The sequence below is a fragment of the Dendrobates tinctorius genome, unplaced genomic scaffold (genome assembly GCF_039654945.1).
Source record: "Dendrobates tinctorius isolate UK_male_01 unplaced genomic scaffold, ASM3965494v1 ptg000410l, whole genome shotgun sequence".
Classification (NCBI taxonomy): domain Eukaryota; kingdom Metazoa; phylum Chordata; class Amphibia; order Anura; family Dendrobatidae; genus Dendrobates; species Dendrobates tinctorius.
The window spans coordinates 540,178-564,654 of NW_027362074.1; the positions used below are offsets into that span (position 1 = coordinate 540,178).

The 24,477-nt window shown below is 45.4% G+C and overlaps 1 protein-coding gene across 3 annotated transcripts in view; it reads left to right on the plus strand.

Annotated features, from left to right (window-relative positions):
- The window catches only part of DMBX1 (diencephalon/mesencephalon homeobox 1), a 137,601-nt gene extending 113,441 nt beyond the window's left edge, over positions 1 to 24,160 (plus strand). For all 3 annotated transcript variants that reach the window (XM_073563955.1, XM_073563952.1, XM_073563953.1), the window contains 2 exons: positions 13,342 to 13,696; positions 23,540 to 24,160. In XM_073563955.1, coding sequence (XP_073420056.1) covers positions 13,342 to 13,696; positions 23,540 to 23,940 — 756 coding nt within the window. In that variant the 3' untranslated portion in view covers positions 23,941 to 24,160. The remainder of the gene's footprint in view (positions 1 to 13,341; positions 13,697 to 23,539) is intronic.
- The last annotated feature ends 317 nt before the right edge of the window (positions 24,161 to 24,477 follow it).

Consider the following 24,477-nt stretch of genomic DNA (forward strand, 5'->3'; position numbering starts at 1 on the left):
ACAGATAACCTTGGCCTGATCATGAGGATTTTGTTCAAAAAAGTGCCACACTGCACTCTTCCTACTTTGGCAGACATTTTGCGGCCTAGCACGCTGTGATGTTTTGACCCTCTGGACAAGCTGTCCAGCAACTCTTTTGATTTTTGGAACCTGTCTTTGGAGTGCTCCGGGCCTGCCAGATAACAGCTGTTGCGATGTCGATGTCTGCTGTGGATGCTCCTCATCTGAGCTATTGGAAGCAGCACCCTCTTCCCCCAATGGATGCCAATCTGGGTCAACAACTGGATCATCCATCACCTCCTCTTCAATGTCATGTGCACCTTCCTCTGTGTCACCGTGTATGGTGGTATAGTGTGCGGGAAGGGGCACCTGAGTCTCATCAGGGTCAGAATCTGGCTCTGTACACTGCGAGGACAATGTAGTGCTCTGAGTAAATGTACCAGCAGAATCATCTATCAGCGGCTGTGCATCAGTGCACTCCATGTCAGAATCATCTTGGCCTGGGTAATTCACCATTTCACTTGATAATCCAGGCATGGTATGTGAAAACAGCTCCATGGAGTAATCAGTAGTATGGCCTGCGTCATCCTTCAATCTTGGTTGGGGTGAAGGACACAAGGAAAGGTGTGGTTCATGATCATGAGCCTCCAATGATGACTCAGTGCTTTTACTTTTTACAACTTCAGAAGAGGAGGCGATAGAGCTGGAGGCTGAGTCAGCAATGTAAGACAAAACTTTTTCCTGATGCTCTGGCGTTAAAAGCGGTTTGCCAACTCCTAGAAAACTAAGCCTTCGAAGCCTTATGGAGCCAGACGATGACGCAGGCTCAACACCTCCTGCATTCGGTCCTATTTTGCTTTTGCCACTACCATCAGATCCACCACCAACACCATCATTACCAGCTGCCAACCCCCGCCCAATTCCACGGCCTCTTCCACCAACCTTCCTCATTTTTGGTAGAAATGTAGACAAAATCCAACAAACTATATAGTAATGTAAAACAAGGTACAAGGTGTCTATAGGACAGGGGAGATTTAGATTTTCTGCACACACTAGTGGACACTGGACACTTTTGGATTGTGTGAGGCCCACTGAATATCAGAGCGCTATGTCACAGGCTCGATGGCACAGGTGTGAAAAAAGTGACTACAGGATAAGGGAGATTTTGAATTTCTGTGAGATTTTGAATTTCTGCAGACACTTGTGGACACTGGACACTTGGATTGTGTGAGGCCCACTGAATATCACAGCGCTATGTCACAGGCTCGATGGCACAGGTGTGAAAAAAGTGACTACAGGATAAGGGAGATTTAGATTTTCTGCAGACACTTGTGGACACTGGACACTTGGATTGTGTGAGGCCCACTGAATATCACAGCGCTATGTCACAGGCTCGATGGCACAGGTGTGAAAAAAGTGACTACAGGATAAGGGAGATTTTGAATTTCTGTAAGATTTTGAATTTCTGCAGACACTTGTGGACACTGGACACTTGGATTGTGTGAGGCCCACTGAATGTCACAGCGCTATGTCACAGGCTCGATGGCACAGGTGTGAAAAAAGTGACTACAGGATAAGGGAGATTTAGATTTTCTGCAGAAACTTGTGGACACTGGACACTTGGATTGTGTGAGGCCCACTGAATATCACAGCGCTATGTCACAGGCTCGATGGCACAGGTGTGAAAAAAGTGACTACAGGATAAGGGAGATTTTGAATTTCTGGGAGATTTTGAATTTCTGCAGACACTTGTGGACACTGGACACTTGGATTGTGTGAGGCCCACTGTATATCACAGCGCTATGTCACAGGCTCGATGCAGCAGGTGTGAAAAAAGTGACTACAGGATAAGGGAGATTTTGAATTTCTGCAGACACTTGTGGACACTGGACACTTGGATTGTGTGAGGCCCACTGAATATCACAGTGCTATGTCACAGGCTCGATGGCACAGGTGTGAAAAAAGTGACTACAGGATAAGGGAGATTTTGAATTTCTGTGAGATTTTGAATTTCTGCAGACACTTGTGGACACTGGACACTTGGATTGTGTGAGGCCCACTGAATATCACAGTGCTATGTCACAGGTTCGATGGCACAGGTGTGAAAAAAGTGACTACAGGATAAGGGAGATTTTGAATTTCTGCAGACACTTGTGGACACTGGACACTTGGATTGTGTGAGGCCCACTGAATATCACAGTGCTATGTCACAGGTTCGATGGCACAGGTGTGAAAAAAGTGACTACAGGATAAGGGAGATTTTGAATTTCTGCAGACACTGGTGGACACTGGACACTTTTGGATTGTGTGAGGCCCAATGAATATCAGAGCGCTATGTCACAGGCTCGATGGCACAGGTGTGAAAAAAGTGACTACAGGATAAGGGAGATTTTGAATTTCTGCAGAAACTGGACACTTGGATTGTGTGAGGCCCAATGAATATCACAGCGCTATGTCACAGGCTCGATGCAGCAGGTGTGAAAAAAGTGACTACAGGATAAGGGAGATTTTGAATTTCTGCACACACTTGTGGACACTGGACACTTTTGGATTGTGTGAGGCCCACTGAATATCAGAGCGCTATGTCACAGGCTCGATGGCACAGGTGTGAAAAAAGTGAATTGTAGAATTGGGCAGAATAGGAATCTCCCTAGAGTGTAGGTCTGTAAGAACGGAACAAGTCCTCCACAGTGACACACAGATAGCTTCACTGTGGCTGTGATAACAGCCGTTACACGGTACTGTGTGAGGAGCGTACACCGCTGTATGGTGCGAATAAATGCACGCTCAGTACCTTAGCAGGACAAAAAAAAAATTGGGATTGCTTTTAAAAAAGCAGTTTGCAGAGCAGTGGGAAAACAGCAATGCAGCTGTCAGGAAGCCTTAGAAGGCAGCCTAACAACCAACACCGCTGATCCACCACAATATAGCCTCCCCTTGCACGGCACACACAGTGACTGGTGTGTTGCACAGGCAAAATCGCTAGCAGCAGAAGCAGTTTTTTTGTCTTCTTCCCTGCCTAACGCTCTCCCTACAGAATCAGCAACCTCTCCCTATGCTAAGATCGGCAGAAGTAAGATGGCAGTCGGCATGCACGCCCTTTTATAACCCCTGTGACGCCCACCAAAGCAAGCCAATCACTTGCATGCCCTTCTGAAAGATGGTGGCGACCCCTGCCTATGTCATCACGTTGCCCACAGTGTCCGTGGATCCTGATTGGCTGAAAAAGAGCGCTAAACATACTTTTGAAACGCGACTTTGGCGCGTAAGTCGCCGACCTCGTCTCCGACCTCATCCTAGGGTCGGGTTTCGTTTCATGAAACCCGACTTTGCCAAAAGTCGGCGACTTTTGAAATTGTTCGACCCGTTTCGCTCAACTCTACTAACCACCATTCTGCTTATCCTAGTACGAGGACATTAGTCTCTGGTGAGAGAATAGTGGACAGGCCCTAACCCTAACCACCATTCTGTTTATCCTAGTATGAGGACATTCGTCTCTGGTGAGACAATAGTGGACAGGCCCTAACCCTAACCACCATTCTGTTTATCCTAGTACGAGGACATTAGTCTCTGGTGAGAGAATAGCGGACAGGCCCTAACCCTAACCACCATCCTGTTTATCCTAGTACAAGGACATTAGTCTCTGGTGAGAGAATAGCGGACAGGCCCTAACCACCATTCTGTTTATCCTAGTACAAGGACATTAGTCTCTGGTGAGAGAATAGCGGACAGGTCCTAACCCTAACCACCATTCTGTTTATCCTAGTATGAGGACACTAGTCTTTGGTGAGAGAATAGCGGACCGGCCCTAACCCTAACTGTTATGAATGGGTCACCGAGGAGAAAAAAACAAAACAAGCTAAGTCACAGAAAACCAGAGAGGTTGGTAACTATGCAGATTGCAGATCCCTGATCTTACCACACAACTAGCAGCAGCCGTGGAGCGTACCTACGATGATCCTAGACACTTCGTCACAGGCAGAGAACTACATAAGCCTGAAGCAAGAAAAGGGGAAAACTAACTGCCCCAGAGCAGACCCCAAAGGAAAGACAGCCCCCACACATATATTGACAGTGAAACAAGATGAAAGCACAAACACAGGCAGGAAAATAGGCTGAGCAAAGGATGGGGCCCAAGCCAACTAGAAAGGATAAGAAAGGGAAGACACTGTCTGCAATCTGCAAAAAACCCTACAAAAATAATGTCCAACAATTCTGATAGCAAAATTAACCCTGAAGTCACTAGACTTCTCCCATTATATCAGCACTCTGAAATATTCTGAGACAGAGCAAAAAGAGGCCAATCTAATAAGGGACAAAAAGAAAATTTGCAAATACAGGTAAATAAGAGTGGAAATTCAGCACAGTCCCAGCCGGGGCTGGCTGACCACGTAAAAAACTGAATAGAACAACAAAATCAAGTGTGAACATTAGCAGAAAAACTTAGCTTTAGATGACTGGAACAGAGCTGAAAACCAAGACCTGACAAACCAGAAGGAATCATCATCACCAGAATAGGGTGTCAGCTGTCTTAAATCCAGTCTGAGATTCCTGAGGTCCAATCGTCATCCTCATTATCAGGTGGCAGATCTCTACTGATTATATCAGCCTCACTACCTACTGTTACCACCAGAGGGAGCCTGGCAGGAGAACTCACAACTGGTGGACCAGAAAATGAACTCACAACAGTACCCCCCCTTGAGGAGGGGTCACCGAACCCTCATCAACGCCACCAGGCCGATCAGGATGGGCCCGGTGAAAAGCACGAACCAATCTATTGGCATGAATATCAGAGGCAGAGACCCAAGAATTATCCTCCTGGCCATAACTCTTCCATTTGACCAAATACTGGAGTCTCCGTCTAACCAAACGAGAATCCAATATTTTCTCTACCTCATATTCCACATTGCCTTCAACCAACACAGGGTCAGGAGGTGCTGCCATAGGAACCACTGGCTCAACAAACCTCTTTAACAGAGATTTGTGAAATACGTTATGGATCTTGAACTTAACTGGAAGAGCCAATCGAAACGAAACAGGATTAAGAATCTCCAAAATCTTATAAGGTCCAATAAATCTTGGCTTAAATTTTGGAGATGCAACCTTCATAGGAATTTTCTTAGACGACAACCAAACCATATCACCCACTTTAAACCGGGGACCAATGGTCCTATGCCGGTTGGAAAATCGCTTGGCCTTTTCCTGAGAGAGTGACAACTTATCCACCACTTGGTCCCATATCTGCTGCATTCTCTCAACCACAGTGTCCACACCTGGGCAGGGCGAAGATTCCACTTGCCCTGAAGAGAATCGAGGATGAAGCCCAAAGTTACAGAAAAAGGGTGACATCAGAGTGGCAGAACTAGCTCTATTGTTCAGTGCGAATTCGGCCAAGGGCAAAAATGAGACCCAATCATCCTGATCAGCAGATATAAAACATCTCAAAAATGAAATTCTCTGTACACCAAAGATTGTACAAAGAGAAAAGGGGGGAGACAAAAAGCGCAGTAGGGTCTTATCCACGTTACAAAAGACAGTATTTCTTGAAATATGCTCACCTGGTTAGGATGAGATAAAGGCGTGTAGGTAGCGGCTGCTGCAGATCCACAGGTCCCCAATGTCCAGAAGAAATGATAAAACCAAAGGGAATTCGTAGTTATATTCCACGCTGCCGTTAAGACAAATTCCAGGAGAATGCTGTATGATTGCAGTGGTCTTACTCTACGCGTTTCAGGGGTCTCATGCCCCCTTCATCAGGAGAACCACACAAATGGTGGTTTCCGAAAGGAGCCACTCCTTGGCTGGGTCTTTCCCTGGAGGAAGATCTGGCCAGTCCCGTGTTTGAGACTCTTAAATGAGGCTCCACAGACTTTATTTGCATATTCGTATTTCCCAGGGAGCAATGCACCTAGGATTTCACTGATTGAGCGCCTTTGCCGGCTGCCGCAGTGTTTTCTTTGACTGGTCTCCCTGAGGTCAGTGATTGTTTTGTGATGTATCCTAGTACGAGGACATTAGTCTCTGGTGATTAGAATAGCGAACAGGCCCTAACCCTAACCACCATTCTGTTTATCCTAGTACGAGGACATTAGTCTTTGGTGAGAGAATAGTGAACAGGCCCTAACCCTAACCACCATTCTGTTTATCCTAGCATGAGAACATTAGTCTCTGGTGAGAGAATAGCGGACATGTCCTAACCCTAACCACCATTCTGTTTATCCTAGTACGAGGACATTAGTCTCTGGATAGAGAATAGCGGACAGGCCCTAACCCTAACCACCATTCTGTTTATCCTAGTACGAGGACATTAGTCTCTGGAGAGAGAATAGCGGACATGTCCTAACCCTAACCACCATTCTGTTTATCCTAGTACGAGGACATTAGTCTCTGGAGAGAGAATAGCGGACAGGCCATAACCATAACCACCATTCTGTTTATCCTAGTACGAGGACATTAGTCTCTGGAGAGAGAATAGCGGACATGTCCTAACCCTAACCACCATTCTGTTTATCCTAGTACGAGGACATTAGTCTCTGGTGAGAGAATAGCGGACATGTCCTAACCCTAACCACCATTCTGTTTATCCTAGTACGAGGACATTAGTCTTTGGTGAGAGAATAGCGGACAGGCCCTAACCCTAACCACCATTCTGTTTATCCTAGCATGAGGACATTAGTCTCTGGTGAGAGAATAGCGGACATGTCCTAACCCTAACCACCATTCTGTTTATCCTAGTACAAGGACATTAGTCTCTGGAGAGAGAATAGCGGACATGTCCTAACCCTAACCACCATTCTGTTTATCCTAGTACGAGGACATTAGTCTTTGGTGAGAGAATAGCGGACAGGCCCTAACCCTAACCACCATTCTGTTTATCCTAGCATGAGGACATTAGACTCTGGTGAGAGAATAGCGGACATGTCCTAACCCTAACCACCATTCTGTTTATCCTAGTACAAGGACATTAGTCTCTGGAGAGAGAATAGCGGACAGGCCCTAACCCTAACCACCATTCTGTTTATCCTAGTACGAGGACATTAGTCTTTGGTGAGAGAATAGCGGACAGGCCCTAACCCTAACCACCATTCTGTTTATCCTAGCATGAGGACATTAGACTCTGGTGAGAGAATAGCGGACATGTCCTAACCCTAACCACCATTCTGTTTATCCTAGTACAAGGACATTAGTCTCTGGAGAGAGAATAGCGGACATGTCCTAACCCTAACCACCATTCTGTTTATCCTAGTACGAGGACATTAGTCTCTGATGAGAGAATAGCGGACATGTCCTAACCCTAACCACCATTCTGTTTATCCTAGCACGAGGACATTAGTCTCTGGTGAGAGAATAGCGGACAGGCCCTAACCCTAACCACCATTCTGTTTATCCTAGTACAAGGACATTAGTCTCTGGTGAGAGAATAGCGGACAGGCCCTAACCCTAACCACCATTCTGTTTATCATAGTACGAGGACAGGTGAGAGAATAGAGGACAGGCGTACTAAGGTGCCTGAGACTAGTGCTTATATAAAGTGTATATGGTGCATAAGTAAACCAGTCATTAAGGTGCAATGTTGAATAGATACTTACATTTTTGGTACAGTGACAAGATCCTCTGGCCTGCCGCCCCTATGCGCGTTACGCTTCGTCAGGAGGCATGACTCAAGCTAGCCTCGGTGTTAGTATAAATAGAGATCGGTGTCCAATTGGAAACGCTGTGTGAAAAGTGATGTCGGGTCTCTGCCGGCGCATGCGCAGATGTGGAACCACTCTGTAGCAGGAAACTTCCTCTTGCGCTCATAGAGCACATGCAGGAATTCGCCGCTAGACAGCCAGGAATCGCCTGCGGAGCAAATGGAGCGCATAGGGAAGACCCGAGTGGAAACAGACCCGGGCATGTGCACAAGGCCCGATGAATCCTTTGAGGAATTCATGCACCAGGACGTTCGGAATGAAAAGGACCCACGCACAGGACCTAGTAAAGTCATTCGGGGATTTTATACATCAGGCTGCGCTGGAAGATAACAATCCTAGCCACAACCCCAAACCTAACAAAAGTGTATATTAAATGTGATTTTGATCAAAACCTAAACTTTTGTCATGAACAGGAGTGACTATAACATCCATATGACCAGTTATAACATCCCTTCCATCATCACTGCATGGTTTCCCATCTTACGCATCACTCCGGGCCATGCTGTGAGTTCTGTCCTCTGCCTGCTCCTTGCTGTGAACCTCATGTCCTTGCTTTCTGCATACTTCCTGGCTTTATGCTTAGGGTGGCAGTGCTGGCACTTCCTGAGTTTTATAGAGACAGTGTGCACACTCTTAATTTGTCCCCAGCCTATTGCCAAGAGGTATGGGGTACTTAAGGCATTTCAACCAATAGGGAGATGTCTGAGCAACAAACTCTGTCAGTCTGTACTTTGCTACTGAGTTGCCAGGTCCTGTCCTGTTTCTGCCTTCCTGGGGGCTCCATACCCAGGGCCGTTTGTGTACTCTTAGTGTCTTGTTTCTGCCTTCCTGCGGGCTGGATACCCAGGCAAGTATCCTTCATCCTGATCCTGTTCCCGTGTCCGTCCTTGTCTGTACTAAGTCTGTTTCTTGTACCCGTTCGTATCCTTACCTGTTTCCTTCCATACTCAGCTGTGTATAGCCTTGTGTATACTCCTTCTGCTCTGCTCTACGCTCCCTGCGCCTCTTCTCTTCTCTCTGCTCTGCGCCCTGCAGCTCTGCTCTGCTCTCTGCTCCGCACCCTGCGGCTTTGCTCCGCTTTCCGCTCTGCATCTTGCAGTTCTGCTCTGCTCCCGTTCCGCACCTTAGGGTTCGGCTCTGCTCCCGTCCCGCACCCTGCAGTTTTGTCCTTCTAGTCTGAACTGGTTCCTATCTGCTCCCTTATCCTACTCATACCTGCCTGTGTTCCTGCTCTACCCGTAACAGTTCCAGTTCCTCCAGTCTGAACTGTGCCCGCATGCCTGCCTTAGTGTCAGCCGTGCCCGCCTGCCTGTCAGAGTGCCAGCCGTGCCAGCCTGCCTGCCAGAGTGCCAGCTGTGCCTGCTTGCGTGCCAGAGTGCCAGTCATGCCCACCTGCCTGCCAGAGTGCCAGCCGTGCCCACCTGCATGCCAGAGTGTCTGTCATGCCGGCCTGCCTGCCAGAGTTCCAGTTGTGCCCATCTATACATCTATACTTGCCCACACCTGTCACTAGTGTTTAGTCCCCCAGTGGGATCAGCTGCTGCAGCCAGACACCGCCCTGGAGTGGTACCTGGCAGCTACCTGCCGCATAAGCCTGACTTCACCACTAGAGGCTCCAGTGAACACCAAGGTAGCTGCTTAGTCATGCCCCTTCCACAGTAGTCTGGTTTGTGGCAGAGTGGGGCCACAATCCACGCTCGTGCCATCCAGTCTGGGTGCGAGCATTACAGTTTGCTCAGGCCATGGTTCCCGCTGAGTCCCATGGCCCTTCGCTCTTGGAGCTAGATTAACATTTTTTCTATCAGTATAAGCAACTGAATATATTTTTTACCCCATCCGAATCTCTGACTTTCGCTACACAAGCCCATATCACAGTCTCTGCAGATGTATTTACTCAACTTGCGACTTGCGCTCCCAGAGTTAAATCTGTTCCAGCGGATCTGCCACGGTACAACGGGGATCCAAAGCAGTGTCATGTGTTCCTGGAGCAGTACTTCGAATGGTATTCTCCCCATTTTTCTCTGATCGAGTCAAGGTGGGATTCCTAATTAAGAGGAGATGCCTTGGAGTGGCTTAACCACCTCTGGGAAGTAGGGGATCCTATCACCTCAGGCCTAGAGGCCTTCCTGGTGGTCTTCCGTAAAGTCTTTGATGTGCTTATTTCCGCTTCTTCTGCAAAGACTGCCCTTCCAAGCTTCCAGAAACGGACCAGACGGGGGACACCTGTGGGTAAACCGTCACGTCAGTCCACGACCTCCAAAAACTATCTGTTCTTCAACTTACAAAAGCAGCTACCTGAGCAAAACCCAAGAAGGCTGATATAAGTGGGCTGGCAGAGCAGCAGCCTGAATCCTGTTATCGCTGCGGTTGTGTAGAACATCCTGACGATCTCTGCCCTGAGAAGCTTAAACACTAAAACTTTGAGCCAGTGGGAGAGTCTTCCCTTGGCAACAGTACTTCCTCTCCACTAAAGTCTGACTGTTTCTGTGCCTTGTGGGATCATCGGTTCAGCAGATGTATTAAAGCTGCAAGCTGCAAGCCACACGGAGTCAGTGTGTGGTTCCTGTTCAACAGCTCCAGAATCCGGTGAGCGTGTTGTCTGATGATTGCCGAGCCCTATTTAAGAACATTCTAGTCTTTCAGGAACAACTGCAGCTCCAAGTCGGAGCATTACATATGGAGAGATTTGTCTTCCACAGCTGTCTGCTGTCTGGTATGCCCATAGGTCAATCAGAGCCGAGAACTCTACTGTCTGGTTTGGTTTGGAGACCCAGCGTCGTGCTTTGTTTGGAACAACCAAGTCACAAGAGGTGTCTGGTCCCCATACATCAAGCTCAGCAGTAGTTTTGTCTTCTTCTCCACCTGGTCTGCCAGTCGTTGAGTCATGGTGTGCTGATGTCACCAAAGAAAATGGATCAGTGTCGATTTCTCCTCACATCTCCAACAATTGTACCAATGATCTGATTCCAGGAACATCCTTGTCTCTAGGATGTCTTTCTCTGGATAACGGGCACAAGATGGACCCAGTGAGGGTGCCTTCAGTTTCCAGGTGGCCGGTTGATATAGATGTCAAAACGGAAGCTTTCAAGTCTCTGGTTTCCACCAACCTGGAGGAAGAGATTCAGATTGTTGTATCTTTGGGGACGTGAGTTGACCTCGTTGGGCAGAGAGAGACTTGGCATTCTGGGATTCCTGATATCAAGCCTGACCTCACCACTAGAGGCTCCAGTGAACACCTAGGTAGCTGCTAGTCATGCCTCTTCCAGGGTAGTCTGGTTTGTGGCACAGTGGGGCCCTGCCTGGGCGCGAGCGTTACACCACTATCATTGATGATAAAAAATGCATAAAGACTCATCTAGATAAAAGCCCTTATACCCTAGAGTTCTTGACAAATAGTCAAAGCAAAAGTTAATAAACCCACCTTAATTGCGGGAAAGTGATATGAAATCTACAAAAAAAATTTATTAAAGGCAGAAATCTTGACTAAAGTGAAAAGGACACTAAGGCCGGGGTCACACAATGCAATGCAAGAAACTTGCCTCAATACCCAGCACTGCCTCCAGCACTCGAGACCGGAGTGTGCTGCTCCATAGAAATACATGCAGCCGCACATTCCGGTCCGAGTGCCGGCGGCAGTGCCAAGCATTGAGACGCGAGAGACCTGCATTGCACTAGCAAGTGTGATCCCGGCCTAAGAGTAAGTGCTAATGTGATAAAAATGATTGGATTGAGACTGCAATGATGCTATTATAAAATGTGAAAATTATGATCATGACAGCGTGAAAAATGACACTATATGTTAGTGCTAAAGTGGAACTCTAATGATAAGTACCTAGGCACAATCATAAGGTGTAACTGTAGAGTGTGAGCCCTCGCGGGCAGGGTCCTCTCTCCTTCTTGTGTGTGCCTTGTCTTCCTCATGTCTATTGTACTTTTTCACATATAAAGCGCCATGGAATAAATGGCGCTATAAAAATGAATAATAATAACAGTTGTAAATTGGACATACTATTAAATATGTATATGAATAAACACACAATTTGGGAAAGTACTCCAACCGTGAAATAAGACATACATACCAATAGAAAAAAAAAATGGGGGGATGTGACAAATTAATTTTTTTCAAAATGCATAGAAAATTACATAACGTGATATACTTAGTCTAAAACAAAAAATAATCCCGTAATTAATTGTATGGCATTTCATCTTGAAAAAACAAAAAACTTCCATATGGAGACAGTCCACTCTTTGTTCTGACCATGTACAAAACATACCACATCTCCTGGGCAGGGGAGGAAGCAATGAATCCTCTGTGATCCCCTGCTGTAATGTCAGTATTGTCTTTTGCTTCCTCCCCTGTCCAGGAGATGTGGTATGTTCTGTACACGGTCAGACACAGACAATTTTTAAAATGAACTTTTGTTCGTGGGAAAACCCCTTTAATGTGACCGGCTTCCTCTGCTTGTAGACACGTCGCGCATCTTCCGCCGGGATCAGCCGAATGATTCACTGCGCCTGCGCAGAATTCATGGTGGTATCGTGCAAAAGGCTTCGTGAGTGTGAGAGTGTGTGAGTGAGTGTGTGAGTGTGACTGAGTGTGAATGAGTGTGAGTATGAATGTGTGTGAGTGTGTGAGAGTGTGTGTGTGTGTGCGTTGGGTACGGCGTATAGAGTGTGTGGTGCGACGGTGTTCCGCTGGTGGTACCGCGCAATAGGTTGGTACCAGCAGCAGTTTCCATATTGAGACACCCATCACTTGGGTCCTCCGCTTGGAATTCTGTGATATGGTGACATCTGAACAGAACAGGAAATGAAAACATTGCAAGGCAGTTATATAAATAAAAATCACAAAAATGTACATACACTAAAACCAAAACTAAATGAAAAGTTACCCATAAATTTATAAGAAGGACCCAAAGCCATGGTTTTCATTCAACCCATCTGGAACCATTGTGTTGCGCCTATAAGTCCAGCGACTCCCCACTTGAGATGGCTCCCTAAATAAATCCCCACCCCTCATACCCAGTGATACCTGATCTACTGATCTATAGCACAGATCTGGAGACCCCTTGCATCGGAATTGTGGAAAACCTTAAAATTCCTTGGAAGGGTCTTTAGTTGTTCTCCCTCCTTGGCCTCTTTGGTTTTCTCAATGTCATGACCATGTTCCTGTATCCTAATCCGTAGCTCCCTCGTGGTCATCCCTATATATATTTTGTTACAGGGGCAACTTGCGTAATATATCACACCCTTAGAAGAGCATGTGAGGCATCTCCTGATGGAAAAGTCCTGGTGTGGTCCGCACATTGAAAGTCCCTTGCTTTTATCGTGTTGGCGCAGGCCTTACAATGCCTACAAGGGAGAAATCCCTGAATTTCACCCAGGAGACCACTTTATATCTTTTCTTTAGGGGGAAATGACTCCTTACAAGCAGGTCAGACAGATATTTAGACCTTTTAGCCGTGATACAAGGTCTATTAGAGAGGGTTTGTATGAAGTGCATTCCAATGGTCACAAATTATACTAGTACATGTTTTCCATTGGTTGTTAAATGTTATCAGTCTGACTTGATTATTATCAGCAGTTTTATTATTGTTTTATATAATAGCTGATCCCTGATCACATTTTTGTGCTCCTTACATTGTAGGTCTGGTTTAAGAACCGAAGAGCTAAATTCCGCAAAAAGCAAAGAAGTCTCCAGAAAGAGCAACTCCAGAAACACAAAGATTCCGAACTGGGTAGCAGCGATGTGAAGCTTGATCCCACCCCTGCGGAGCCAGCAGCTCCCAGCCGTGACACTAAGACCCTACACAGCTCCGTGAGTGAGGCCAATCTGGAGCTAAACTCCACTCTATCTGACCAGTCCACCAGCGAGTCTGCGGCAGAAGAGCAAACGGATAAAGAAGATGAGCCAAAAACCCCACAAGAAGGATCCAAGCCCGCAAAATCGCCACTCACAGAGGCCAAAGTCCTGAGCTACAAGAGAGCAAGTCCCAAAACAGGTAGGTCCAAGAGCACAGCAATAAGATGCTCCACTCCCATCATGGCCTCCAGGGTATAAACAGTGCTGGACTATACAGGGTGGAAGCGGAAAACATGGCAGATCCGAGTGTGGCCTACACAACAACAAAAAGTAGGACATTTCACACAATTGTTGGATGACTGCTGACATGTGTGCTCATCTGCATTGCTGGTGAATTTATATGGAAGCGCGACAGTTCACACACTGAATGTTACACACGCACACATGGAGCACACAGATACTTCATGCTATCAACCTCCTCACCTCCTGATGATCCTTATGGTGAAACGCGTTGAGGTCTAAGCTGAATCTCCTGGTTTCCTAATTTGTCTCCATGCGCTGAAATTTTACATATCTAATAGTATGTATGTGCTCCATTGTTTCCCCATTAAGTAGGATTGCCAATTCACCACTACTTTTGAATGCAGATCTGTATGAGGTCTAGGAAAGGCTGGAGCAGAGCCGCCCCCACCCCCACACAGCGATCACATCAGAGGAGAGAGAAGTTCAATGGGAAATCAGACTTTTTTTGCGGTCGCCATCATTCCGTTAATAACAGCGATTGCACCACTGGGGTCGACCCAAATCATTTTCTGTGGGGTCTCAGGTACCCCCTAGCCAAGACCCCGGATAAATTCCTACACTGGAGGGCGCTATACCCTTATTTCTCAGCGCCGGCGCTGAGGAATAAGTACCCTTAACTGCCACCGTTAAAAGGCGGATCAGTGGTCGTTAAGGGGTTAAGAAGGAGGTAAGGGAAAAAAAATTGGAAAGACGAGTACGTCGAAATGTTTTCCCTTTTACCATTGGAAAAATTTAATGTAGGTATGAGCAAAAAGGATGATAGCAAGAACGAAGAGGAAGAAAAGCGGAGTTGGGGTTGATTCCTCAAACATTTGTGTACAGTTCTGGTCTCCGGTGTATAAGAAAGACATAGCTGAACTGGAGCGGGTGCAGAGAAGAGCGACCAAGGTTATTAGGGAACTGGGGGGTCTGCAATACCAAGACAGGTTATTACACTTGGGGTTATTTAGTTTGGAGAATCGAAGGCTTAGGGGTGATCTTATTACAATGTATAAATATATGCAGGGACAGTACAAAGACCTTTCTAATGATCTTTTTACTCTTAGACCTGTGACGGGGACAAGGGGGCATCCTCTACGTCTGGAGGAAAGAAGGTTTAAGCATACGCACAGACGCGGATTCTTTACTGTAAGAGCAGTGAGACTATGGAACTCTCTGCCATATGATGATGTAATGAGTGATTCCCTACTAAAATTTAAGAAGGGACTGGATGCCTTTCTTGAAAAGTATAATATTACAGGGTATATACACTAGTTTCCTTAATATTGCGTTGATCCAGGGAGCTAGTCTGATTGCCGTATGTGGAGTCGGGAAGGAATTTTTTTCCCCAATGTGAAGCTTACTGTTTGCCACATGGGTTTTTTTGCCTTCCTCTGGATCAACATGTTAGGGCAAGTTAGGATAGGATATGGGTTGAACTAGATGGACTTAAAGTCTCCCTTCAACCTTAATAACTATGTTACTATGTTACATCCAATGACCCAACTAGTAATAGGTGAGCCCATGGATGTTTGGGTCCTCCAGCTTTGACCGAACATATAAAAACAGTTTGGTTAGATTACCAGACTCCATTGAGATGAATGAGGGGCCCTAACATCCGTTGTTTGCCACGCTGTCGACTGCACGACAACATGGCAAACACGGGCTCTGATTGGCGGTAAGATCATTAACGTAAGTCAGAGAGCTGCGATTCTCACACTGTCAGATGACAGCATGAGCCAGCAACTGTGACCGGCGGTATAGAATCATAGAATGGTAGAGTTGGAAGGGACCTCCTGGGCCATCTGGTCCAACCCCCTGCTCAAAGCAGGATTCGCTAAATCATCCCAGTCAGATGTCTGTCCAGGCTCTGTGTGAAGACTTCTATTGAAGGAGAACTCACCACTTCTTGTGGCAGCCTGTTCCACTCATTGATCACTCTAACTGTCAAAAAGTTTTTTCTAATATCTAATCTGTGTCTCCTCCCATTCAGCTTCATCCCATTGCTTCTAGTCTTTCCTTGTGCAAATGAGAATAAAGATGATCCTTCTGCAATGTGACAACCCTTTAGATATTTGTAGACAGCTATTAAGTCTCCTCTCAGTCTTCTCTTTTGCAAACTAAACATTCCCAAATCCTGCAACCTTTCCTCATAAGACAGGGTTTGCAGACCGGTCACCATTCTGGTCGCTCTTTTCTGAACTTGCTCCAGTTTGTTGATGTCTTTTTTAAAATGTGGCGCCCAAAACTGGACACAATATTCCAGATGAGGTCTGACCAAAGAGGAGTAGAGGGCAATAATGACTTCACGTGATCTAGACTGTATGCTTCTGTTAATACATCCTAGAATTGCATTTGCCTTTTTTGCTGCTGCATCACACTGTTGACTCATATTCAGTCTGTGATCTATTAGTATACCCAAGTCTTTTTCACATGTGCTGTTGCTTAGCCCTATTCCTCCCATTCTGTATATGCTTTTTTCATTTTTATTGCCCAGATGTAGTACTTTGCATTTCTCCCTGTTAAAAACCATTCTGTTAGTTGCTGCCCACTTCTCCAGTTTATTTATATCTTTTTCAATCCTCTCTCTCTCTCTTCTCTAGTATTAGCTATCCCTCCTAGCTTTGTGTCATCAGCAAATTTAATCAGTTTACCCTCAATTCCTTCATCTAAATCGTTGATAAAGATGTTGAACAATACAGGCACCAGGACAGAGCCCTGTGGTACCCCACTTGAGACATTCTTTCAACTGGATGTGCAGCCATTTACGACCACTCTTTGGGTCCGATCACTAAACCAGTTATGAATCCACCTAACAGTTGCCTTGTCCATTCCATACTTAGTCATTTTTTCAATAAGGATTGTATGAGAGACTTTGTCAAATGCTTTACTGAAGTCAAGATATACTATATCTACAGCATTTCCTTGATCCACCCAATCAGTGATTCCGTCATAGAAGGGAATTAAGTTAGTCTGACATGACTTACTAGTTACAAACCCATGCTGACTCTGTTTAATCACTTCATTCTTATCCAGGTACTGACATACATGTTGTTTAATAATTTGTTCAAAGATCTTTCCTGGTATAGAAGTCAGACTCACCGGCCTATAGTTGTCTGGGTCCACCTTCTTCCCCTTTTTGAAGATAGGAACAACATTTGCTCTTCTCCAGTCTTCTGGCACTTCTCCTGTTCTCCAAGAATTTTCAAAGATTATGGAGAGGGGTTCAAAAATTTCTTCTGCTATCTCCTTCAGTACTCTGGGGTGTAATTCATCTGGACCTGGAGACTTGAATTCATTTAGGTTAGCTAAGTGTTTCCTCACTATCTTTCTGTTTATAGATATCCTGGATTCTTCTATTCCCTTAATAGGACAGTGAAGAACACTTGATGTTACATTTCCTTTCTGAGAGAAAACAGATGCAAAATAGGAATTTAAAAGTTCAGCCTTCTCAACTTCCTGTCTTACCATTTCATCATTTTCATCCTGTAAAAATCCTATAGCATCTTTGACTTTTCTTTTACTTTTGACATATCCCCAAAATCCTTTATTATTCCTTTTGACATCTCTTGCAAGCCTCAATTCATTTTCAGATTTAGATAATCTGATTTGTGCCCTGCAGGTTCTGCAGACAGCATTATATTCTTCTTTAGATATGCCTCCCTCTTTCCATTTTATAAACATTTTTTTCTTTTTTAGCATGTGCTTAAGTTCTGTGTTCATCCATCCTGGTTTCCTTAAATGCTTCCTATTTTTCCCTCTTTTCGGAATTGTTAACAACTGTGCTTTGAGAATTTCATTTTTCAAGATTTCCCATCCTTCCTGGACATTTTTGTCTTTAAGGATATCCAGCCATTGGATCCCTCCAATTCTCTTTCTGAAGCCCTTAAAATCTGCCTTTCTGAAATCTAACCTTGATGTCTGAGTCTTCACAGGTCTTCCGCCTCTAGTTATCCAAAATTCTAAAATAGCATGGTCGCTACCTCCTAGGGTCCCAGCCACTTTTACCTCCTCAACCATTTCCTCCCTGTTTATGAGGATTAGATCCAAGGTAGCAGTTCCCCTTGTTTTCTCCCTTACCTTTTGGAAGATAAAGTTGTCAGCAAGAGAGGATAAGAATTTCCTTGACCTGTTAGTTTTGCCTGAGAGAGATTCCCAACAAATGTCTGGATAGTTGAAATCTCCCATAACAACTATGTCATATTTTTTGGAGAAGTTGGCCATTTGATGCATAAAGAGTTCATCCATATCTTCAGCTTGCACAGGCGGCCTGTAGTAAATGCCTACAATAGTGTCCTTTCCATTGTTCTGTCCTTGTATTCTTACCCAAACAGTTTCCACAGAACTCCCAGTCTCTGAAGCTTGGATCTCTGTGCAGATATACGCGTTTCTAACATACAATGCGACACCTCCTCCTCGTTTATCAAGTCTGTTTCTTGCAAATAAGTTGTATGCTTCTAGCCTTGTATTCCAATCATGTGTATCGTCCCACCAAGTTTCAGTGATTCCAATGACATCATATTTCTTTTCCTGTGTTAGTAGTTCCAATTCTCCTTGTTTGTTGCCCATGTTTTGTGCATTAGTATAGAAACACTTTAGTTTGTGATTGGTTTCTCTTTCTCCAATATTTTTATTAATTAGATTCTTTTGTCTTTGTTCTTCCTTTCCACTTCTAATAGCAGAGTTCTCAATAGCATTTATCAGGTGTATGGCTTTTTATGGCCTTTTTCTTCCCTTCCCATGCTGTTCTAGTTTAAAGCTCTCCATACAAGTGTAGCAAGGCGACTTCCAAATACATGTTTTCCAGTCTTCGTAAGGTGCACCCCATCTCTAGCAAGTAGTCCATTGTAAAGGTAATTCACTGCGTGATCCATAAATCCAAATCCTTGCTGACGGCACCATCGGCGTAGCCAGTTGTTCACCTGCAGAATCTTATTCCACCTCCTTGTTCCATGGCCATCTACTGGGAGGATGGAAGAGAAGACCACCTGCGCTCCCAGTTCTTTCACTTTCTTGCCTAAGTCTTCAAAGCCTCTGCAGATGGTTTCCAGGTCATTTCTTGCGGTGTCATTTGTCCCCACATGTAGTAGCAGAAATGGGTAGTCATCTGTAGGTCTGAAGAGTCCTGATATCCTGTCAGACACATCTTTAATTTTTGCACCAGGAAGACAGCACATAAAAGGTTACGTCTGGTCACTTGCGTCGGCTGATGAGTACTACTCCCATCAGCCTATGCCTGCTGTCGCTAATAACAGTGAGAGCAGGCGCCGCTGATGGGAGTATTCATCAGCCAGTCCCTGTGCTTTAAATAAATATTAAACAATTACTTAGGGTCTCTTCCATTTAAATAACCAGCACAGATAAAACTAACAGCTCTGGCAACCTTCAGCTGTCAACTTTATCATGGCAGGTTATCAAGAATAAAGTGGTTCCATGACATTTTTTTTTTAAATTATTTAAATAAATAATAAAAAAAAAAAATTGACAACCAGCCAACCTAAAGCAAATAGCTGGGGGCTGGTATTCTCAGACTGGTAAGGTGCCATAGATATTGGCCATTCAGCCTAAAAATAACAGCCTGCAGACACCCCAGAAAAGGAGTATCTATTAAATGCATCAATTCTGGCACTTTGCGCAGCTCCTCCCGCTTGCCCTGGTGCGATGGTGCGATGTGGGCTTGATGTAAGCTATTTAATGGCCACTGACATCAAGCCCAGGTGTTAGTAATGGAGAGTCGTCTGTGTGATCTTTGACAAATTGGTGGCAGCAGTGGGATTTTACAGAGCAACTGTGATCTGGTTTGATTAATCACCCTTGTCACAGAAAACTTGCATGGTTCTGGTGAGGATTCTGTGGAGAGTTTTAAGGATCAGCTTTATTTTTTTTACCTAGAACATTACTGTGTATCAGTTACACCCCTCCCCGTCTTGTTTTTCTGTCCTGTCTTTTGTTTGGCATTTATGGCTGCAGTTGAGGGGGCCTGGTGCAAACCGCTGGCCAAGGAGGTTCTTACTGCCATCAGTACAGTTAAACAGATTGACTCCACTGGCAAAACTGGGCAGAAAATGATTAGAGATCTGCTGCAAGTGTGCGCAGAGAAAATCCATCACCCAAGCCTTAATGAAGGGGAGGTTTTATGCGCAAACGCAGTGAGACCCAGCAAGACTGGCACCAAACCAGCAAAGGCGCAGCCACAGAAGCAATTGAACCAAACTGCAGCCAGTTAAGTGAGCCTTAAAGGGCCGGAATACGCTTCACCCAGCTCCCATTAAATGGGAGGGGGACATTAGCAGAGCCCTTCCAGCACACCCACTATCACCGGGCAGATGATGTCTGGTGACCTGGCAGGAGACAGGTGAGAACAGGTGTTTACCTCTGCGAGAGACCCTGGAAGTGTAGCACGAAGGGAAATGAACCCTAAGACGAACCCTGAAAGAGAGCAACCAATATTGCCAGCACACTCACCACCACAACACATAGGAACTGCAATAAACAGCACAGGTCTGAGCAGCGAGCAGGGTTAGATAGCCGCCTGATGCTGAAGGAACTGTTCAGGGGTGGACTACCTTCCAATCATCTCCAGACAGCCACTCCCAGCTAGCGTGACAGCAGAATGGACACAATCCCACCAATGCCTGGTACAAGACACAGCAGCGTTCCATATTCCCCGAGCAGTGAAATCCGTGGGTGATATGGTGTCCCGCATCCCCACACATCCAACTACTTCAGAACACAATGCTCCATAACATTGGGATGTTTTCCCTGAGCCTGTAGTAGCTTTAACTCCAGGGTCAGGACAATGGCGTCACTAGCGACTGGAGCAGCATAGCACCACACCCGAACCATTCCCAGGTGGGAGCACAGAACCAGAATTCTTAACAGGAGGCTAGCCGAGGGGTAGATGACACTGCTGCAGATGTCCCACCTATAAAATCAAACCACAGCAGCAGCCAAGTTAGCGTGGACTCCCACCTGCAGATGACCTTGTGGCAAATTGGCAGAGATGATCATGAGGGACAACTGAAGCGGATTCTGCAATTTCAAGAACAATAGGCTGCAGCACGAGAGCGACAAGCTCAGAGATACCACGAGCTGAAGATGACCCAAATCCAGATGCAGAAATCTTCCCCATCGAGTAGTGAGTCCAGCAAAGTCAACAGCTTAAAACCTCGTCCCAAGCATTTTCCTGTGAGGGACAAGGATGGGGACTTGGACATATTTCTGCGGGGGGGTTGAAACGGCCACCAGACACTACCAGCTGCCTGAGGACCAACGGGCCCGATATTGTACCACAGGGCTATGATGTACAGCTCTTGAGATATTAAATCAATAAGAAAGTGGTTCAAGACCAATAGAGTGTCACAGGGCTATATATAAATCAAAGGAGCCACATGGTAAAATCCTCCCCTGGGGGTCTAAGTGGGCATAGTGAACACTAGAAACTTTATACATCAATAATTTATTTTACTTATAGAAAAACAACAACAAAAAGTGCCTGGGCACACGTAAAACAAAACCGAATCAGTCTATAAATAAATGTGTACTTAGGGCCGAAATACAAGGGTGCTGCATGTGGATAACTAGCTTTTATGGTGTGGCAACACAGCATTATATCTTAATTAACCAGACGTTTATTTTTAGCATGCCAGGTAGAATAGACTGTTATCTATATGCATTACTGCCCTTACTGACGTATGGGGCCCGGTGAGCAGAGAGGGGCTATTACTTTTTGCTTCTTCTTACCTGCTGGTACTAAGCTATTGTGCTAGAATGCCACTGACACTATATACAGAGTTCCTGTGTATAATGTCACCGGTAATCACTGTATTACCTGTACACTATATACAGAGCTCCTGTGTATAATGTCACTGGTGATCACTGTATTACCTGTACACTATATAGAGAGCTCCTGTGTATAATGTCACTGGTGATCACTGTATTACCTGTACACTGACACTATATACAGAGCTCCTGTGTATAAAGTCACTGGTGATCACTGTATTACCTGTACACTATATACAGAGCTCCTGTGTATAATGTCACTGGTGATCACTGTATTACCTGTACACTGACACTATATACAGAGCTCCTGTGTATAAAGTCACTGGTGATCACTGTATTACCTGTACACTGACACTATATACAGAGCTCCTGTGTATAATGTCACTGGTGATCACTGTATTACCTGTACACTGACACTATATACAGAGCTCCTGTGTATAATGTCACCGCTGGTAATCACTGTATTATCTGTACACTGACACTATATACAGAGCTCCTGTGTATAATGTCACTGGTGAGCCCTGTATTACCTGTACACTATACACTATATACAGAGCTCCTGTGTATAATGTCACTGGTGATCATTGTATTACCTGTACACTATATACAGAGCTCCTGTGTATAATGTCACCAGTGATCCCTGTATTACCTGTGCACTATACACTATATACAGAGCTCCTGTGTATAATGTCACTGGTGATCACTGTATTACCTGTACACTGTCACAATATACAGAGCTCCTGTGTATAATGTCACCGATGACCACTGTATTACCTGTACACTGACACTATATACAGAGTTACTGTGTGTAATGTCACTGGTGATCACTGTATTACCAGTACACTGACACTATATACAGAGCTCCCGTGTATAATGTCACTGGCGATCTCTGTATTACCTGTACACTGACACTATGTACAGAGCTCCTGTGTATAATGTCACTGGTGATCTCTGTGTTACCTGTACACTATATACAGAGCTCCTGTGTATAATGTCAATGGTGATGATCACTCTATTACATGTACACTGACACTACATACAGAGCTCTTGTGTATAATGTCACCGATGAACACTATTACCTGTACCCTATATACAGAGCTCCTGTGTATAATGTCACCAGTGATCCCTGTATTACCTGTACACTATATGCAGAGCTCCTGTGTATAATGTCACTGGTGATCACTCTACCTGTACACTGACACTATATACAAAGCTCCTGTGTGTAGCGTCACCAGTGATCACACATACACACTGCACGTTACACACATATACACTACACGTTACACACACAGTATGTTACATACACACTGCAGATTACACACACACATACACTACACGTTACACACTGTATGTTACACACACACTGTATATTATACACACAAACACTGAATGTCTCTCACATACTGCATTATGCACACACACTGCATGTGGTACACCCACAGGGTTACACACAGTGTTACACATGCACACATACATGCTGCATATTACACACCCACTGTGTTTCACCTGCGCGCACACACACTGCATGTTATACACACACTCAGGATGCATATTATCTACACTGTAGTTACACTCACATGTAAAGCGTAAGGACACAAGGCTTTCTCTTCTGCAGTTCTTCCAATGGTAAGGACCTGTGGTCACATGACTATGATGTTTTTGCAAAGGTCCTTGAACACTTCACTACTTGGAAACTGCTCAGAGAATGCAGGACTGGTATTAGCGCAGTTTCTGGTTTGAAAAGGGCCTTTCTGGGGATACTATCCCTGAGACATTTCCCAGTGCTACCCTGTGTGACAATATGGATGTGTATGCGGACTGTAGTGTATATCAGAGACCATGGTAACTGTAGAAGCTTACCAATGTGCTGCACACACAGTATGCATGGTTATATAGTATGGCCATGGTGAATATGGAGATTGTGTACGGTAATAGTGTGATTGCTGCTATCTGCTGACAATTTCTGCTTCTGTTGCAGAGTCCCCGATCAGCAGCACAATGGCGCCTACCTCCAGCTCCTGCCTCCCACCATCTCATTCCTACTCCTCCTCTCCGCTCAGTTTGTTTCGCCTTCAAGAACAGTTTCGGCAGCACATGGCGGCCACCAACAACCTGGTCCACTACTCATCGTTTGACATGACCAGTCCCCCCGCTGTGCCCTACCTTGGCATGAATGTTGGCATGACACCACTCAGCGCCCTACACTGTCAGTCTTACTATCAGTCCTTGTCCCACGCCCAGCAAGTGTGGTCCTCACCTGTCCTGCAGAGCTCTGGGGCCGTGCCAAGTCTCAACAGCAAAACTACAAGTATTGAAAACCTGCGGATGCGTGCAAAACAGCATGCGGCGTCCCTGGGACTGGACACGTTACCCAACTAATGGTGCTGGAGTCATGTGTGCCAATCACCACATAATAGACGCTCTGCGGTGCCCGCCCACACCCACAGATATGGCAGCATTAAACCATGTGAATCTCATTGTGGTGTCCATGAATGTAAGTAGCAGAGCTCATGTGGAGAACAGACGGCAGCGTCGCTCTCTGGGTGAGACGTCCCATGTCATGTGAATGTATAATAAACCCGGCTCATGGCCAAACTCATCCTCAAGTGTCAGCGTCCGACTCCAAGGAGTCAAATTCTTATGTAAAAACTGCACCAAACACCTGAAACCCAGCGCGAAAACACTCGCAATATGAAATCCAGCGCGAAAACACCCGCAATGTGAAACCTAGCGCAAAAACACCCACAATGTGAAACCTAGCACAAAAACACCTGCAATGTGAAACCTAGCGCAAAAACACCCGCAATGTGAAACCTAGGGCAAAAACACCTGCAATATGAAGCCTAGTGCAAAAACACCTGCAATGTGAAACCTAACGCAAAAACACCCACAATGTGAAATCTAGAGCAAAAACAC